General features: G+C 36.9%; 1 protein-coding gene across 3 annotated transcripts in view; it reads right to left on the bottom strand.

Annotated features, from left to right (window-relative positions):
• Positions 1-18,354, bottom strand: part of LOC110100803 (putative E3 ubiquitin-protein ligase RF298) — a 29,387-nt gene continuing 11,033 nt past the window's right edge. For all 3 annotated transcript variants that reach the window (XM_020828473.2, XM_020828474.2, XM_020828472.2), the window contains exon 4: positions 1-774. In XM_020828473.2, the coding sequence (XP_020684132.1) occupies positions 244-774 (531 nt within the window). In that variant the 3' untranslated portion in view covers positions 1-243. The remainder of the gene's footprint in view (positions 775-18,354) is intronic.

Consider the following 18,354-nt stretch of genomic DNA (forward strand, 5'->3'; position numbering starts at 1 on the left):
GAGAGAAAGATATGAATGTGTTTTTTATTGTGAGCGTGTTTGTAATTTAACAGCATTTTTCTGGATTGGCTCTTAGAAATTTAAACAAGTAGCAGATGCAACAATACATCCCACTAAGTTTATCAAGAAATTGATTGTTTGAAACCTAATGACAAAATCCTTTCTTGTTGAATTATTCAATTCCAAAGTTCAGGCAAAGCATTATTCTGAAATCGCAACTAGAATGATAAATGGAGAGTATACTTAGCTTATAAATTCTGCAGGGCGAATGGAGATCCTTCGCTGAATGGTAGTCCTACAGGAAGGGCAATCCTTCATGCCTTGCCTTTCATGAAGCTCGTTGCATGTACTACAAATAACTTGATGAGCACAGGGAAGGAAAACTACAGACACCTCCTCACTCATGCACATAACACATTCTCTTTCCCGTTGCAAATCTTCATCTCCTTGATCCTGGATATCAAAAAGTTTTGTGATTGAATGGGCGGCGTGTTTACTTTTTCCTACATCTGCAAGTCTTGAAGCATAACTGCCATTAGCAACCCATCCAAAGCCTGCCATTTTTGAAGAATCTGTTGTTAACCTCAACTGTGTTATCTGAAGTTCAAGCCTCCTTATATCATTTTTCAATCTCTGAAGTTCATGTTCTGCTTCAATTGTTATCTCATTCTCCTTTGATTTTCCGGAAGCCTCAATTTGCTCTCTTTCTTTTCGTTTCGACTTGAGTAGCAAGAGCACATCTCCCTTAGCTTTATGTTCTTGCTTCCACCTAGCCTGTCATAGGTTCTTTTTTTTTTTGGTTAGGCATCCCAACTAAATAAGAAAAGATGCACTTAATAATCATCGAAACAACGAATTTCTGTATGGAATAGAACGACTACTATTCCAGCGTTTTAGCTATAAGCAAGCAAATTCCTTGAGGAAATATACTGAAATTGCAACATAAACTTTCCAATGACCGGACAAAAACCTAATGACAAGCACTAGTAATGCTCAGCGGAAGAGAACCACTGTACCGGGAAGGCTATCATGATAGAAAATACTTGCAGAAATCAAAAGATCTTGGCAGAAATTTGAAATTTCAGCAATATAAAAATAGAATTTGAGAGAAATTTGATGGCAAGGCTCTAGGGAAACTTAATAATTGATGAAAGATGGAAGAAAACAAACAAGTTTCAATGAATTTTTAATTCGAGAGGAAGATCCAGCTCTCCCCATCTCTAGTCGGCGGCAAGAACCCAAAATTAATTCCCTTGTAAACTGCCCTCGCTTATTTAAATTAGCATTCAAATCATGGGCCCCACAAGGGTGCCGGCGGCTTGCTTGGTCCACCCGAAATACACCAAGGGCCGACCCTAGTGCTAGGCTGGCTGGATCAGTCTAACAATACCCCCCTCAAAGAATCATCTTGTCCTCAAGGTGAAAGGATGCAAACTGATGTTTCACCCTCTCATATGACTCCCAGATGATGTCATAATCTGGTAAGTTTTTCCATTTCATCATAACCTCCTTAGTCCCTTCATCAACCTATCGGGACCCACTCAACTCCAGTGATTCTAATAACTCCCTCTAAAACCTATGTCTGTGTCACAAGTAATTGAGCTAACAGCATGATCCCCAATAGCTCTCTTCAATTGGGACACGTGGAACACTGGATGTATAGTAGCGGTACGCCGCTGCTCCAATCCTCTCTAATACACCATGGCTTTGGAGAGCCATGTATCTCCCTTAATCATAGTTTTTTGAGACATCGTGGCTTTGGAGAGTCATGTATCTCCCTTAATCACCATCATTTTCCCTTCCACCATCAATTCCATTATCGACGTCCCCCAATTCACCCTAGTATCCCCGAGGGTCTACAGCCATCTCATCCACATGATGACATAAGTGCTCCCCAGCTCCAATGAGAGAAAATCGTCACTCACCTAGATCCCCTGTATGATCAGGACACTCCCTTCCACACCCCTCTACTTATCTCCATCTTCCCAGTTCCTATCATCACCCAATAGCACTCTGCATTCACCAATTTCATCCCCAATTGATCTATGACCTGGCTGGAGATAAAATTATGGGTAGCCCACAATTCATCAACATCACTACCTCCTTGTCTGCTATTTCTTCTCTCACCCTCATAGTGTGATTCGGAGTGAATCCCACCATATATGTCAATGGCGCAAAATGGCATGCGCCATGGCGCATGGCGCAGCACGTCGCACCTACAACGCCAGCTGCATGGAACGACACACGTTTAAGTTTGCGCACGTCATTTGCGCCACAGCGCACGCAATTTGAATTTTAGGGATTTTTTAAATATAATTATAGATAGTTTTAATATTGATATATTTTAATTTCTAAAATAATGTCATAATTAATTTTAAAATTATTTGATATAATTAAAATAATTTAGTTGGATTTTATTAAACTTTATTCATACTTTATTTTAGTAGATATTTTGAACGAACTTGAAACTCGCTTTAATGGTTTGAACTTTGGCCCACAAACATATTCAACCAAGCCTTACCCAACTTGATCGATACTCTAAAAAATGATCTATATAAATATTTTTTTTTTATTTTTTATTTTGTGTCATGCGCTATGCGCCATAGCTCCATGGGAAACTTTGCGTCGTGCTGCATCATTCGTTGTTGACAAGTACGAATCCCACTACTGAGTTTAAGTAGACCTTAGCGATGTCTAAATGCAATTTTTCCTCCTCTGCCAATGCCTCGCTCCAACCTCCCTCCTGAGCTTCCTCGTCATCACAGATTGTGAGAACATGAAGAGTTCGGTCCTTAGACATATGCCCCAACGTGTATTTTTCATCACATCTAAAATATAACCCATTGGCCCGTTTATCCTGCACCTCCGCTTCTGTGAGTCGCTTGAAGTTTCCCTCCAGGGGAGCTCCATCGCTCTTTTCCCTAGGAGCTTCTCTCTAAAAGGATATTATCTAGGTTATGTGTGCTAGAGTTGTAGGGGTTCTCCGATACGCCCCTCCCATGATGTTGCTTCTGTCAGCCTTCTTCCTCTTATATATTTTCCTCCACCCTCTAACCAAGCTCCATCGTTTCTCTCAGCCCCCTAGGCCTTAGTACCCCAAGTTCTGCCCATATATCCTCTCTAAGCCCCTTCATGAGATTCCCCTCCAATCCTTCCTTAGAGATTCCCCTCCAATCCTTTCTCAAAGATTCCCCTCAGTCTCCCTGACAGCAACTCAAAGTTCTCTCGATGCTCTATAATTGTACTCTCCTGAGCTAAGGCATAGAACTGCTCATGGCTCTCCTTCTCGAATGGCTTGGACGTTTTAACAAGCACTCTTTAAATTCTCCCCATGAGTAAATCGAATGCCTAGCCTCCCTCCATTGGAACTAGGCTAGGATTTTCCCTTCCAAACATAGACCTTCCGCCATGAGATTTTTTTCCTTCAGTCAGCCCGCTGATAGCAAAGTAATGTTCCACCCAATACACCCAATGTAAAACCCGAAAAAAATAACAATTTTCGGTGTCGCATGCATTTCGATGCGCCGCGACGAAATTAGTCAAAATTTTGAAGTAGTCAAAATTCGACGCAGTAAATTTCATAAAATAGTGCGCAAAATTCTGAGTGAATCGGTATAAAGAACCCATATTGAATTTCATGTATTCTGGATGATGAGGACATCCGTAGGACATTCCGACATACGTACCACCGGAGGGGTCGTCGAGCGACGGTCATGATTCAGCAGCTTTATTTTTTATGCTTTATTTTAGTCATGTCATTTTATTTCATGTTTTTCCATTTGTACCCCTATGAGGGAATTAGTGTTTGTTGTAGCCCAAGGGCAATATCGTCTTTTATTTTCTTTATTTTCGATGAGCCTATATAAGCGCTTGATCATTATATTGTATGGATTATTGATTGAATGAAAATTTTCTACCATTTGTTCTCTTTGTGAGTTCAAGAAGATCTCTTAGTGAGTTCTTCAATTGAGATCTCTTTGTGAATTCTCTTAGTGTTTACATCCGTAGATCTCCCCCTCATCCACAAAGAGCGTCGTTCATACCAACGAGTTGGAAGAAGCCGGCCCCCCTCCACGTTTGTCGCCTCCTTGGGATCCCTCACCGCCGGCCTCCCTAGCCTCACTGGCCGGCCACCTTGCCGCCGGCCTTCCTCCCTCTCTACCACCACCCTCACTTCTCCCTCCCCAACCCTCCATTGAAATTTGAATTTCAAATTTCAATTTCTTTCCAAATTTAGAAATTTCTATTTATGGAAAGTTTCGAATGAATCCAAAATTTTAAAATTAAATTGGTTTTGGATTTAATTTAAAATTTTCCTAGTCATCGTTTTATTTTTGGAAACCCCCTCCCTCTCTCCCGAAATTTCTCTCCCTCTATTCATCCCGCCGCCCCTCCTATTTGGCTCCCCACTAATTGCCCTCATTACTCCTCTAAATCTAATTGAAATTTGAATTTGATTTCACTTGGATTTCCCTCCCATCACATTTAAAACTGAAATTTATTTCAATTTTCACAGCTAGCTCTCTCCCCTCCTCTCTCCTTGCCGCCGGCCTTCAATGGGCTTTTCCCCAATTAATTCCCTCATTAAGGAATTAATTGCAATTAAAGCTTGAATTTGAAATTCAAATCTCTCCCTCCAAAATCCCTAAAACTGAATTTAATTTCAGTTTTCCAAAACCCAACTCCCCCTTTCACCTTAACTCCACCGCCGGCCTCCCCTCCCCTCTACACCCGCCGACTTCCACCTTCCCCTTTGGGAGAACTTCTCTTGGTGGCCACCCATCATCACTCCATGTCGCATGGCGGATCCCGAGCTAGAATGGGGACTTGTGTTTGATGCCCAAGGCAATCTCGACGTACTACGATCGCCGTTCTTTGACGCAGGATTTGAATCCGATGAAGACACCGTGGGAGATTACTTGGATCGGATCCTCCCGACCCTCATCCAAGTTATTGATAGACAACGTCCGGACTACGTGTGGACCATCGACGGCCGACCTTCCACACCACCTCCACATCCGGCGACTTCCTCTCCTTCCCTACGGATCTCCGGCACCGTCGCCCTCGGAGTGGTTTCATCTCTTGTGTGGTTCTTCTTCCAACAACCCTAGAAGTAGATAAATGAGCGTAGCCTCAAGGTGAGACAATCGCTTTGTTAACCGTTGGATTCTTGTTGGCTTTTCATTTGCACTACTACTTATTGCCGTTGTTATTTTATAGATCTTGCTAACTTAGCGGTATTACTTGCCTAGATTTGGTTAAATTCTGAGATCTTTCTTGAAGTTTCAACTAAGAAAATCATTAAGATTGAACTTTCACTACTTTAACAAACTTTTATTAATTTTCTGAGATTCAAATTCCTGGTTTCACAACACTGGAAGCAAAAAAATTTATCACAGTCTCAACATAACAAGATTGCCCCTAGTGTCTTGTAAGTGGAAATAATTTTAAGTAAGAGCATTTAAGACCTTTTGTTTTAAAACCCAATGCCCACTCTTATTAGGGAACCAAAATGTTTCGGTCTCCATTTCTTTCTTGTGGCTCGAACCGAGCGGAAGAAGCACGGGAAGGAGGCGACGGTTGTCTTAGGGGCGGTTTCCGGCAGTGGTTTGCGAGGAGGATTGAAGGGAAATCGTAAGAAAGGTTAAGATATGTTGTTTATAAGATTTTTCTCATTCTTTATGGAGTTTTCTCTAAGGGGGAAAATCTAATGGTTTTGTGAAAACTCAAAATTTCTTTAAGATAAAGATATGGAAAATTTAGAGGATGTTTTTAAACACAAAAATGAGATGATTTCTTGAAAAATATGGATTCTAATATTTAGAGTTTTATCCGATTTTCGTATTCTTTCAAAATGGCTTTGTAGGAAAGTTTTCTAATGATGTTAAGGAGCTTATTTGTGAAGCTAGTTTTTTTTTTTGTAAGAAGAATTTTTCATGTTCCAAGATTTAAGATTTTCCAAAATCATGAAAACCTTTAAGTTTGTTGGTTCCTAATAAACTTAGGAAGGTTTAAAAGCAAATATTAGAGCTTTAGCCCAAAATTTTTTTTTCTATATTTTAATTTAGAAAATTCCAAAAATCTATTGTATGTTAACTTATGTTTAAGTGAAAGAGAGGATTTGTATGCATGAGGTGAGCAAAGGAATTGAAGGAGGTTTCCAAAATGCCAGATTTATGATTAAGCCCCAATTTAGAGGAAATAAAAAATGGTATTTATCATGAATTGGAAAAAGTGTTAATTCAAAAGCTTAAGGTGTATGAATGAGTTCCATGTTCATAGATTAGAGTTTTTAGAAGTTTAAGAGAGAACAAATTAATGTTTACACTTTATGTATATCTCTTGTAGATATTGATCGCATAAAGGGAAGGGTTCGTAAGGATATTTGACGAATCACACCGTGGTGAGGTAGGTAAAATGAAATTTTTTTAAATTTAAAAAGTTCTTTAAATGCAAACATGTAGAAATGGTATTTCTCTTTATGCTATTTGTTGTATCATTTATAGCTAGCATGTTTTTATATAGAAGCTCATGATCACATGATACAAATGCAAAATTCGTATACATTGTTAGAACCAAATGGTAAAGTTCATGTTTCTTTCTTTACAAGTATTACATATGCCTTCTCCTACATGCAACATACATTTGCGTGTATCTCTTTTCTCATGTAAGTAGCAAACATGTAATTTCATATGAGAACATACGCATGAATGGTATGCATAAGCCTATTTTATAAATAAATAAGGAATATTTGCATGTACATGTTTGATGCGGAAGTATCAATGGTAAAGGGGCTGTTTTAAGTTAATGGTAAAAGAGCTCTTTTGAGCCAAATGATAAAGGGGTTCGTTATAACCAAATGGTAAAGGTGTCCAATTAAATGTGTACCTGATCAGTACAAATGATCATTCCGAGACGGATGATAAATATTATGTTAATATGATATTATATCTTTATGTTAAATGCATATGAGGCATCTAATGAGGCATGAATGCTTAAGGAGAAAGAATTGCAAGTTTATGCAACGAAAGAGAACTTAAAGGTTGATTTAGAGGCATGTTCACTTTAGACAATATGTTATGATATGTCGAATGTTCATTTATTGAGAAGTAAAAGCATGTTCTAGTTCTTTCCTTGTCTCTAAATTTAAATTGAATGACATTTTATCTACTGAGTTGTGACTCACCCTACTTATGAGACACTTTTCAGGAAAACCCGATAAAAGATAATGGTGGATAGACCACCCTTTACGTACCATCATAGGGAGACGACAGACGATATGTTCTTTTTTTATTTTTGATATTTTGGGTTAGAATGACTCAAGATGAATTGTAAGGAAAGATTTTTGAATATCTTTTATGTTTTGGAACCTTTATGTTTAAATTGCTATGTTGTTATATTGAATGATGAATAGAAAGAAAAAAATTTTTACTTGGCATTTATAGTGGCTCTTTCTTTATGATTTGGAGATATTTTGTATATTAGAATGTGAAGATTTTTAATTTCTACTGTCTGATCTCCGTTCCCGCCTCGCCTATGCGAGCGTACCGAGCCAGGTCGTGACACCCAACCCTGAGCATCCTCCCCTTCAAAGACCGGCATCTTTAGCTTCCTTTCTCTCACATCCAACCTCAATGGTTTCTTCCCACATTAGTTCCTCCAGTGTAGCGATGGTGCGATTCCTTTCCTTCCTCGGTTAAGTTTGACCCCATAGCTCCCCCCAACCATATCCTTCTCTATTCCACCTCTCCCCACGCCTGAGTAGTTTCCCAAAGGGGTCGGCTTCCATCCTTGTTGTGCTCCTTTCGGGATACCCTAACTCGCCCATCAACGGGGCCCCACATGGCGGTCCTTGATAGAAACACTCTCTAATTGATCGTTATCCTCCTGGATCTCCTTCCTCATGGTTCCACCCTAGGAATCGTCGGTGATGCTTTTGATTGCATCTCAAACATCATTTTCATCATCTCTTCAAAGTTTCCAAAGCAATTCTCGATGGTTAAAAGTCTTCCGTCCACCCCGGAATATTTTTCCTCTACTCCAACTTTCAGTTGTTCCATCGCGCCCTCCAATGCCTCCATCTACTTTGCTGCCATTAATTGAATAATCGCAAAAATAGTGAAGATAACTTGTTTTCCGCCCAAGAAAGCACTCTGATACCAATTTGACAGGAAATACTTGCATAAATCAAAAGTTCTTAACATAAATTTAGAATTTTAGCAATATAAAAATAAAAATTGAGAGAAATTTGATGGCAAAACACTAGAGAAACTTGATAATTGATTAAAGATGAAAGAAAACAAACAAGATACAATAGATCTTCAATTCAAGAGGACGATCCGACTCTCTCAATCTCCAGCTGGCAGCTAGAGCCCAAGCAACATAAGAGAAAACAAAATTCAACCAAAACATAACATAACTCTAACCCTTTCCCTCATATTTTGAGAGTATAAATATAATGATAATTACTAAACAACCCCTCCCAAAATTAATTCCCTCGTAAATCGCCCCCTCTTTTTAAAATTTGCATTCAAATCATAGGCCCTACAAGGGAGCCGGCGGCGTGCTTGGTCTGCCTGTAATACACTAGAGGCCGGCCCCGGTGTTGGGTCGATTGGACTGGCCCATCTTGGACCGATCTAACATATTCTTAGACATTTTTTCATCAATTACACATTTGTGAGTAATAACAAATAATCCCTCAGACTCTGCTTCTGTCGTTCATTTGCTATAAAATTTGATTGCATAAATGAAATTTTGATTTGAATATAGTAGCCAACAAAAAAGAGTTCTTATGAGAATAATAATGATGATGACGACTATGACCACAACTTAAAACAGCAACAACATTTTTTATTCCACAAGAATATTATTGCCATTCCTTCAAAACATGAATATCGCTGCCATTGAACACTAGAAAATCCACCCAATATCACTGGCTGGCAAAGGGGCATGTGAGGAAAAAAGAGACATTTCCGAAGTTAAAATGATAAGTAATGAGAGTACGTTGTGGAAGCCTCCAATCTTCGCTTTAGCCAAAGAAATCCTATAGGAAACTTACGACTACACAGATACTAGCAGCCAATTGCACGCACGTCAAGAAAGAAGTCATTACTGATTACGAGATGAAGCAGTACGAAAGATAAAGGATAGTAGCAACCTTTTTACACAATTTGAGACCGGATTGAGATTTGCATACATACAGGGATTTGCTATTTCCAAAATAGCATTTATCCTATTTCCTCAGACACCATAGGGTAGGGTCAATTGAGTCAATATTATAATTTTCCAATTGATTTAAATTGGTAAATTAAATCTCACATCTCCTCTCAATATGAGCACTCTAAACTCCAAAAACCATAAGGACTAGCACCGCATATCTTAAAACTTACAAGTCCACCAAACCACATATGTTGCACATAAATATGGATCCATCAATATAAAAGTGCATTTGCTACAAAATTTTCAAATATTCAAAGTGGTCGGCTCCTTACGTTGAATGTGTTGCAATGGTATAATCTAGGACTTAGATTATGCAATGAAAATATGATCCGTCTGAGTTTTTCGTTGCAATCAAGAAGCCAACACTTTTGGTTTGACCCATGATATGATGTTCCAACACAACTGGCAATCACTCCTTGAATGTATTCACAAAGATTTCTACCAACCAATCGGATCTTCTTAACAACCTTGATTATCCATAGTCCAAAATTATTAAACATCTCAATCTCAAATTTAACAACCATTGATCTTCAAACCCATGCTCAGTAGCCAGTTTATTATAGCAAAGTGCCAAATAACTTGAAGTGGAAGCAAAATATCAAAATGGAAAATAGCAGCTAATATTTGCTTTGACGTAAGAAACTTTGCCAATATATAAACAATAGTAGCCAATTGCACATGCGTCAAGAAAGACAAAAAGCATAACTTTTGAAATGAACCTATGTGAAAATGAAGGAAAGTTGCTACCTTTCTACACGCAATCCAAGGCCAAATCACTATTTGCTTATCCACGGAAATTTGCTATTTCAAAATTAGTGCTAATCTCGCATCCTAAAATATAATAGTAGAATTGTCTTCTTGAACCTACGAGAAATGCACACCTATAATATCAATGCATTACCATAGGTTTTCGTAGAATTGGATTCCAAGATTTCTCTTCTCATTTCAGGGGAAGGGACTTGAATTTTGATGAAAATGATATTATCTAAAACATCCCAATTCCTACACCACATGAATGTGAAGAATATACAAGTTTAATGCGAAAGAAGTTGGAACCATTACATCCTTTTAACTCAGCTTTTAAAAACATTCTAAAATCAAATATAGCGTGATGTGAAATCTTTTTTTTTTTTAATTTTAATGAGATCTTATTAATCTAGATCTTCAGGTCCATGGGGAAAACTTTTTGCATGTAAATCTAGATCTTCAGGTCCATGGGGAAAACTTTTTGCATGTAAACCCTACCAAAGCAACTAAACAATTATACAAGTTGGTTTTTTATTTACTTGTTGACAAATAGGCAGATCTATAATTCACATTGGGTGCCCACATGGCTGACAGATACTACAACAACAATAACAACATCAAACATTTATCCCACTATGTGGAATCGGCTACATGAATTCTTTTTCTTCATTGTGTCATGTTAAAAGTCAAATTCTCATTAAATCTAATAAAGAAAGATCATTTCTAATATTTTCTAACCAAGTCTTTTTAGGTCTATGTTCGGTCAACAAAAATGACGCTAAGGCATGCATCTCACTTTTCAAACTTAAGATTTCATTCTTCTTAAAACAGATTGTATTGGAGTTTATTTAAATATGGGTCCTTACTTTCTATGAGCTCAAACCCTGATAGTTAATTACTCCTCTTACTTAGTAGGAGAGAACTTTTGATTAAGGATGAATCACTTTAGCATAGCTTACGCTTTAGACTCATTAGTGAGGGATGAATGCAGCCCCGATCAAAATTCTGTAATTTCGTCATCCCAAGAATATCGTAAATCTCGATCTACCAAAGCTAATAAGCCATTAGTTGTAGCATCCAGGGAATTTGATTGACTATCATAGGTTGCCTCCTCTCAGGGGGCTTAAGACTCCGTTTAGGAGTTGCCCGTATGTTTGATTTAAGATGGGGCTTACAGCTCCATTTAAGAGTTGCCCGAAAATTTGATTTAGTTTGGGGCTTACGACTTCGTTTAAAAGTTGTCTGGTAATTTGGTTTAATTTGGGGCTTACGACTTCGTTTAGAACCTGCTCATATATTTGATTTAGAATGGGACTTACGGCTTCATGAAGGAGTTGCCCGATAATTTGGTTTAGTTTGGGGCTTACGTTTTCGTTTAGAACTACTCGATAATTTGAATTTGGTTTGAGGCTTATGGATCCACTTAGGAGTTGTCTGGTAATTTGACTTTGGGAATTCTTATTTCATTTAGAAGTTTCTTAAACAATAGGTCTTACTGCTTCGCTTGAAAGTGGCCTGTAATTTTGATTTGGATAAGTCTTACGGCTTTGGTTGAAAATTGTCTGGAGTTTTTATTTGAGGTAGGTCCTATTGCTTCCCTTGGAAGATGTCTAATACATTGATTTTTGGATAGGTCTAACGACTTACATTAAAAGTTGCCTATGGTTTTGTTTTTGGATGTCTTATGGTTTCCATTATAAGTTGTTTGTTAGTTTTAATTTGAGGTTGGTCATATTGCTTGTATTAGGAAGAGATAGAACTTACGACTTTCCTAGGAAGTAGCATATAAAGGGTGGAGATAGGTCATACTACTTTTCTTGAAAGAAGCATGTAGGTTTTATTTATGACAGTCTTACTACTTCCATTGAAAGTATCATGCTAGTTTAGATTTTGGATAGGTCTTACAGTTTTCATTGAAAGTTGACTGTTAATCATAGTTGGAGGGTTTAACACTTCTCTTAGCAATTTTTCCAAATAGCAGGTCTTACGACTTCCATTGGAAGTTGCCTGTAGATTTCAGGTTTTCGATAGGTTTTACGACTTTCATTGAATGTTGCCTGTAGTTTTCAGTTTTTGGATAGCCTTGCGACTTTCATTGAAAGTTGCCTATAAACTTGTTTAGGGTTATTTTACTTCCCTTGAAAGATTTTCTAACAAATTAATTTGATTAGAATTTACTACTTCACTTAGAAGTCATCTATTAAGTTTGCTTTGACACGAGTTTTAACAGCAGCTACTTGGTTGTTTCACTTTTCTTCCACCTCGACATTGTTATTCTTGCTTCAGCAGTTCTTCTTTTGCTTAGGTATTTTAGTTTTGTTATAGCATTTTTTTTTAAACTTGCAGACTCTAACTTGTATTTTTATTTGCTTGCAAGGATTTGGAGCCCACATTGCTAGGAGCTTGTTTGGAATTTTAGGCTTTGAGTGTGACTTTGTTTTAGTTTTGATTTGGAGTTTGAGTTTCGGTCAGCTGGACCGTTGCACTAGAGAGAGTTTTTAGTGCAAATATTGATTTTATGCTCTCTATATTCTTCTCTTAATTTTTTTTACTTAATTAATTAATTAGAAGAACTTTTAAATTTATGATATTTTAAATTCTTGAATTAATTAATCAATTAATTAAAAGAGATTTTTTAATTAATTAACTAATTCATTAATTAAAATATTAAAATATGTTTCAAAAAAAGTTTTCCAAAAATTAAAATTAATTAATCAAATTGCTTTTCAAAAGCTCTCCAACTGCTCTCCAATTTCTTTTTCTTTTTTTTTTAAGAAAATTCAACAACCTCTTTGCATTCCCTCCAAGCGAAGGGAGGTAGAGATGGCACTTGTAATTGGTTCTTCCCGACCAGATCTAAGAAATGATGGCGAGAGACCTTCAGTTTAATTTCTTCCCAGCCGGATTTAAGATATGATGGCGCGAGGTCTTCAATTTGAACATTTCTGGCCAAATCTAAGATCAACGGCGCAGGTCTTTGAGTCAGATGTACCTGCTGCTCATAATTAATTTATTTTAATTAAATTTTTTTCTCAAAAATTCAGCATCATTTCGGCGACCCCTACCCACAAAAAAAAGTTTAAGTTGGTTCTTCCTGCAAAGGGAGGTTGAGACGACACTTATCGTTGGTTCTTCCTGGCCGGATGTAAGATACGACGATGTAAGGTCTTCTATTTGATTTCTTCCCGGCCGGATCTAAGATCGATAACCCGAGGGCTTCAATTTAATTTCTTCTTGGTCGGATCTAAGATTGTGGCACGAGGATCTTCAATTTGCACATTCTTGTCCGGATCTAAGATCGACAATGCTGGTCTTCGTTAAATCATGATACCTGTTTGTTGTAAGATTGATTTAATTACATGGATTTTTACTTCAATTACTTAGAGTAACAGTTGCAATCATTAATTATGTGACGTGGCATATATAGACAGTTTTAATTATTGACTTTGAACAAGAGCCAAAACAACTCCAACAAGCATATTGTTTCCTTTTAAGTAGTATGTACAAGCGACTGAGGAGGATTACTCATGGTGAGCAAGGTGCGTATTTGGTTGAAACAGAGGAAGCAGGCTGCAGACAGATTGTGAGCATCGGACTCGCATGGAAGACATGGGCTGCAGGATGCTGGATTTGCATGGGGTTACGGACAGGTGTAGGCCAACGTACGAGTGGTATGGAGGGCTGAGCGGATTGGTCCCGTGTGCAACAGACGGAGCGGGTTGGTGGGGTGTTTCGCACGGACGGAGGCAAGCATGAGTAATGGAGGTGTGGTTCGGAGTGAGGCGGTGGGATTCGAATGGCGTAAGGAAGCGGGCCCAGCATGAGAAGACAGGATTCGTACGAAGTGGGGTGTTCGGATGGGTGCAGGCCGAGTGTGCGGGAGATTGACGGAACGAGACCAAGAGAATAGAGTGTATCCCTTTCTCAGTGAATTTTCCAATTTTTATTCATTCATTTATTTCTTAACTCTGAAGGGTGGAATCTGTCTGTGAAGAGAAGCAACTACAGCCATCTGTTTTTTTATTACTTTTATTTCAACAGTCTACCTCTACTTTTCTTAACATAAGTCAATTCTAATACATATACTCTCCTAACTGGGTCATCGAAAGGCTGCCGTTTTTTGTGACCAAACCATAAATAACACTTTGGATGCTGATTATAAATCCTTAGAAAAAATCTAGGAAGGTATTGACAGTGTATTTCTAGAATTAAGTATAGTAATGGAAACACGAACCTACATAAAAGGTTAGAAAACTTAACAGCGCTTCCTTTCATTAATCACATAGTCCAAAACATCTTTTCTTAAACAAAGTAAAAGATCAAATATCAAAATGCAAATGTTATAGAAACAAAACTTATTAGCTATTTGACGCAATATCCATGCATGAATCACATGTTAAAAGATAGATATCAAACTTTTTATGCAAAAGCAATTTTAAGGTGATTTTGAGTAAGGTAGGTAACTTTTCATTAGGCCAGTGGGCTAGAAAATTTGATGTATAAAAGCTTAAGTTGCATTAAATCATAAGATAACCTTTAGTATTTTTTATGAATTATTTGAGAAAAAAATTAAGAAGTGAGAAAAAAGGGAGAGAATGATTAAAAAAAAAGAGAAAGCTGAAAGAGTTCGAATTATTATCTTAATGAACAAATGGTATCTTTTTGAGGAACTTTTGGAGTAATGTTCTAGTATTTATTTAATCTTCTTTATGTCATATCTCTCCTAAGATATTATCACATAAATATTTTAAGAAATCTTAAGTTTCTCTATTCTTTATCGAGCAAAGTATAATCAAGCGTTTGGAAGAATTAGTGTCCTTTTACCATGTCATAAATGTGGCTTTTTTTGAAGAACAAGTACTCTCTTCTCTCTTGTGGACGTAAGTTTACTTCTTACTTAAGCCAAACCACATGAATATTGGTATTTCCTTCAATGGTACTTCATCGCTTTTCAATTACTTCATAGTTTATTATATCTATTCATGATTTGACACTTCCATAGCATAAAGTTAAGTGCACTGCCTAACAACGGGTATTAGAGTGAAGATTTACACAAACTATAAGGACCATGAAATTTGAGATCGAGAAGTTTGATGACTCAAAAAATGGTTGTCTTTGGAGAACTAAAGATGCGTGATATCCAATAGAGACTTGTGAAATCACTTCGGTGTACTAAGATACTTGAAACTAAGAGGGAAAAGGAAAATACAAAAACTACTGAAATGACTCTCTTAACAATCAAGTTGGCATACAAGTTCTGAATTGAGGTCTTAGAGGGAAACAATCATAGAAAGTTTGAAACTTATGTTGGAATCTTTAAACATGACAAAAAGGCTCCCAAAAAACTTTATTAGAATTATAAAATCTAATTCATTCATATGCAATATAGTACTCGTATTATACATGTAATAAATCACATGTGAATGAGTTCGATTTTATTATTCAAGATTTCATAAATATTGATGTGATTGTTGTTTTTGATGATGCTGATCTAAGTCTTGTTACTATTATGCTCTTTTCTCCTTTCAAGCACTTTTATGACATCGTGTTATATGAGAGATTGAGAATATAATCAGTTTGGAGAATGTTAAAAATTCACTTATTTTTAAGGATGTGATCATTAAGCTTGTAGGAGATGATAAAGCATCTAAGAGTTTATTGCTGGTCAAGTCGAGATCCTATGGGTATAGGTCCCCTTCTAATCAAAGCAGGATCAAGTCTATTAGCAAGTTTAAGAACATTACTTGCTTTTCCTATAAGATGAAATTATACATAAAAAGGGATTTTCATGCTTTGAGAAGAAGCAGCAGTGTGCAAATTACAACTACAAGAAGTTAGCATATGCAAATGTAGTTGCAAAATGGAATAGATTGATAGAGACTGATGCAAAGAATAATGTATATTGAACTCAACTTGTTCAAGTCAAATGCATTCTACCTTAGCTATATTTTATAAGAACTAAGTTCTTGCAACCAAATTTATCTGGGAAATGGGCCTATGTGCAAGGTTTGAAGTTACGACACTATAAAGTTGATGGACTATGATAGGAAGATTGTTTCATTGACTGGAGTAAAGTATGTTAACATATCTAAGAAAGAATTTAATATCCTTAAGCGATACCAATGTTGTTAGTACAGGTACTATGGTGACGCTTGAGCATTTAAAAGTTTGTAAGGGTGTTTGGTTATCATGAATGAAAAAAGAGATGGTAGACTTTATATGATGCAAAAAGTGCAACATCAGGTACTAATATGTTGGATTCAACAACTTTGATGAAGCATCACAATTTATAGAAGCAAAAGAGAGTTAAATTACAAGCTACAATAAAGGTTAGAGGCACAAGTAGAGCACAATCTTTTCCTTTGCAGCATTCAAAGAGAGAAGATGATTGCTTTAGGGATGTGAAAATTTAATGGAAGGTGCACAATCAGGTTCAGTGGTGCCACTTCATAATGCAATGTTTGTGCTACCCAGGTCTCTCACAAGTATTAAACTCAATTGACATTACAGACAAATGAAATTGCAAATGCAGAGCCCTTCCGTGCTCAAAGAGCTTGCCGTGCTGAACTGGGAGAGAAGTTATAGGGGACATCCACGTTTTGTCATAATATTGAGTCAATGAGGAGAGTTTTTAGGTATTGACTCAACATCCAATTGCTTTGCATTGGATTAGCGGCTATATAAGTTGATGTATGGGTACTTAATTGACATGGAAGCGTAAAGCAATCTTTAATTTTTCATAAAGGAGTTGAGAAGTAAGAAGATAAAATGGGATAGAATTTGAAAGAAAGAGAAGGAAATCAACAGTTTGTTTCCAAGAGTTCAAAGTATCACACGACTAACAAATCTTACTTTTTTAGGAACTCCTAAAGTGAGTAATTTTCTAATATTTATTTAATATATTTCTTTATTATGTCTCACAAGTCCTTTCTCTCTTACATGCCTTAAGATAAAGGAAGTTTCTCTTTAATTTGTCAAGTGAAAGTGCATTCAGATTTTAGAAAGGGGTGTGTTAGACTGGTCCACTGGACCGGACCAGCCGGGACCGGCTTAAGGGCAAAACAGCAGAATTTTTCCGCCTGGGAGGAGGCCGCGCGAGCCGCTAGCCTTGCAGGAGGGTTTTAGGAAGAAATTTTGAGGAAAATTAGGAGGGAAATTGAATGTATGGACTGTTTAGGGAATTCCTTTTGATTTTGTATGTATTAAATACTTTGTTTTCCTAGGGTTAGGGCATCTTGAATTTGGCTGAAATTTGAGATCTCTTAGATTTAGGTTTTCTTTGGGTTCTAGCGGCGTCTAGAGATTTGGGAGAGATCAATCCTCCTCTCGAATTGAGGATCAAGTGTATCTTGCTATTTTCCGTTTTCCTTTCATCAAAAAAATACAAATTATCTACTGTTTTTGTGGTTTTGTGTGTATTTTGTGAAGGAATCTCGCTGTTTTTCGAAGATTGATAGGAAATACTTGAGATCTACAAGTGTTTCCTATTAGGGTGGTAAGATTTTATTGTACATCCTGTTTATGACCTTTTTGTTAGTGAATCAAATATCAACTCCTATCCTATAAACGTAGGGTTAAGTAGAACAACTTAAGTTTTGTTATTCTCTTTTTATGGTGATTGATCTCTTTTACATTATTTTGCAACTCTCAAGTTGAACAACTTAAATTTTCTTATTCTCTTTTTATGGTGATTGATCTCTTTTGCATTGTTTTGCAGTTCATCATAATTTCTCCCTAGATTCACATTTCCATAGCATACAAATAACTTAAGCCTTTCTTAATAAACCTTCAAGCATTCCAAATAAAACGGATACAGATGTAGCCAAGTGAATCGCAACAATGTACCAGCTCTGCATCTTTTTAACCATTTCATTCAAAAATATTCATTGGTCATGGAATCATTCCATTCTCCAACATAGGAATAGTTGCCATGCAGTTTGACAATTTCCAGCATTTGACCATTCTTATTTGCATCCATGGCAAAAATTCTAAATTTATATGTACGTGTTGAAGTAGAAAAAATTCAAAAGAGAGAAGTGAAAATTAGCTTGCAAACCAAAACCATTTGTTAACATTTAGCCAACACAAACAAAAAAAGATGTGTACAGAATGGCCTCTTCTAACAACACATATCTAAACAAGAAGTACAGAAAACAGATTAAATTAGAGTGAGGTGATGAAGGTTCCCTCAACAACAACATCAAGCCTTTGTCCCCCACTACGTGGGGTCGGCTACATGAATCCTTTTTCGCCATTGTGTCCGGTTAAAAGTCAAATTCTCATCTAAATCTAACAAAGAAAGATCATTTCTAATATTTTCTAACCAAGTCTTTTTAGGTCTACCTCTACCTTTTTTAACATAAGTCAAATCTAATACCTCCCGAA

The sequence above is a fragment of the Dendrobium catenatum genome, unplaced genomic scaffold, assembly GCF_001605985.2.
Source record: "Dendrobium catenatum unplaced genomic scaffold, ASM160598v2 fragScaff_scaffold_716, whole genome shotgun sequence".
Classification (NCBI taxonomy): Eukaryota; Viridiplantae; Streptophyta; class Magnoliopsida; order Asparagales; family Orchidaceae; genus Dendrobium; species Dendrobium catenatum.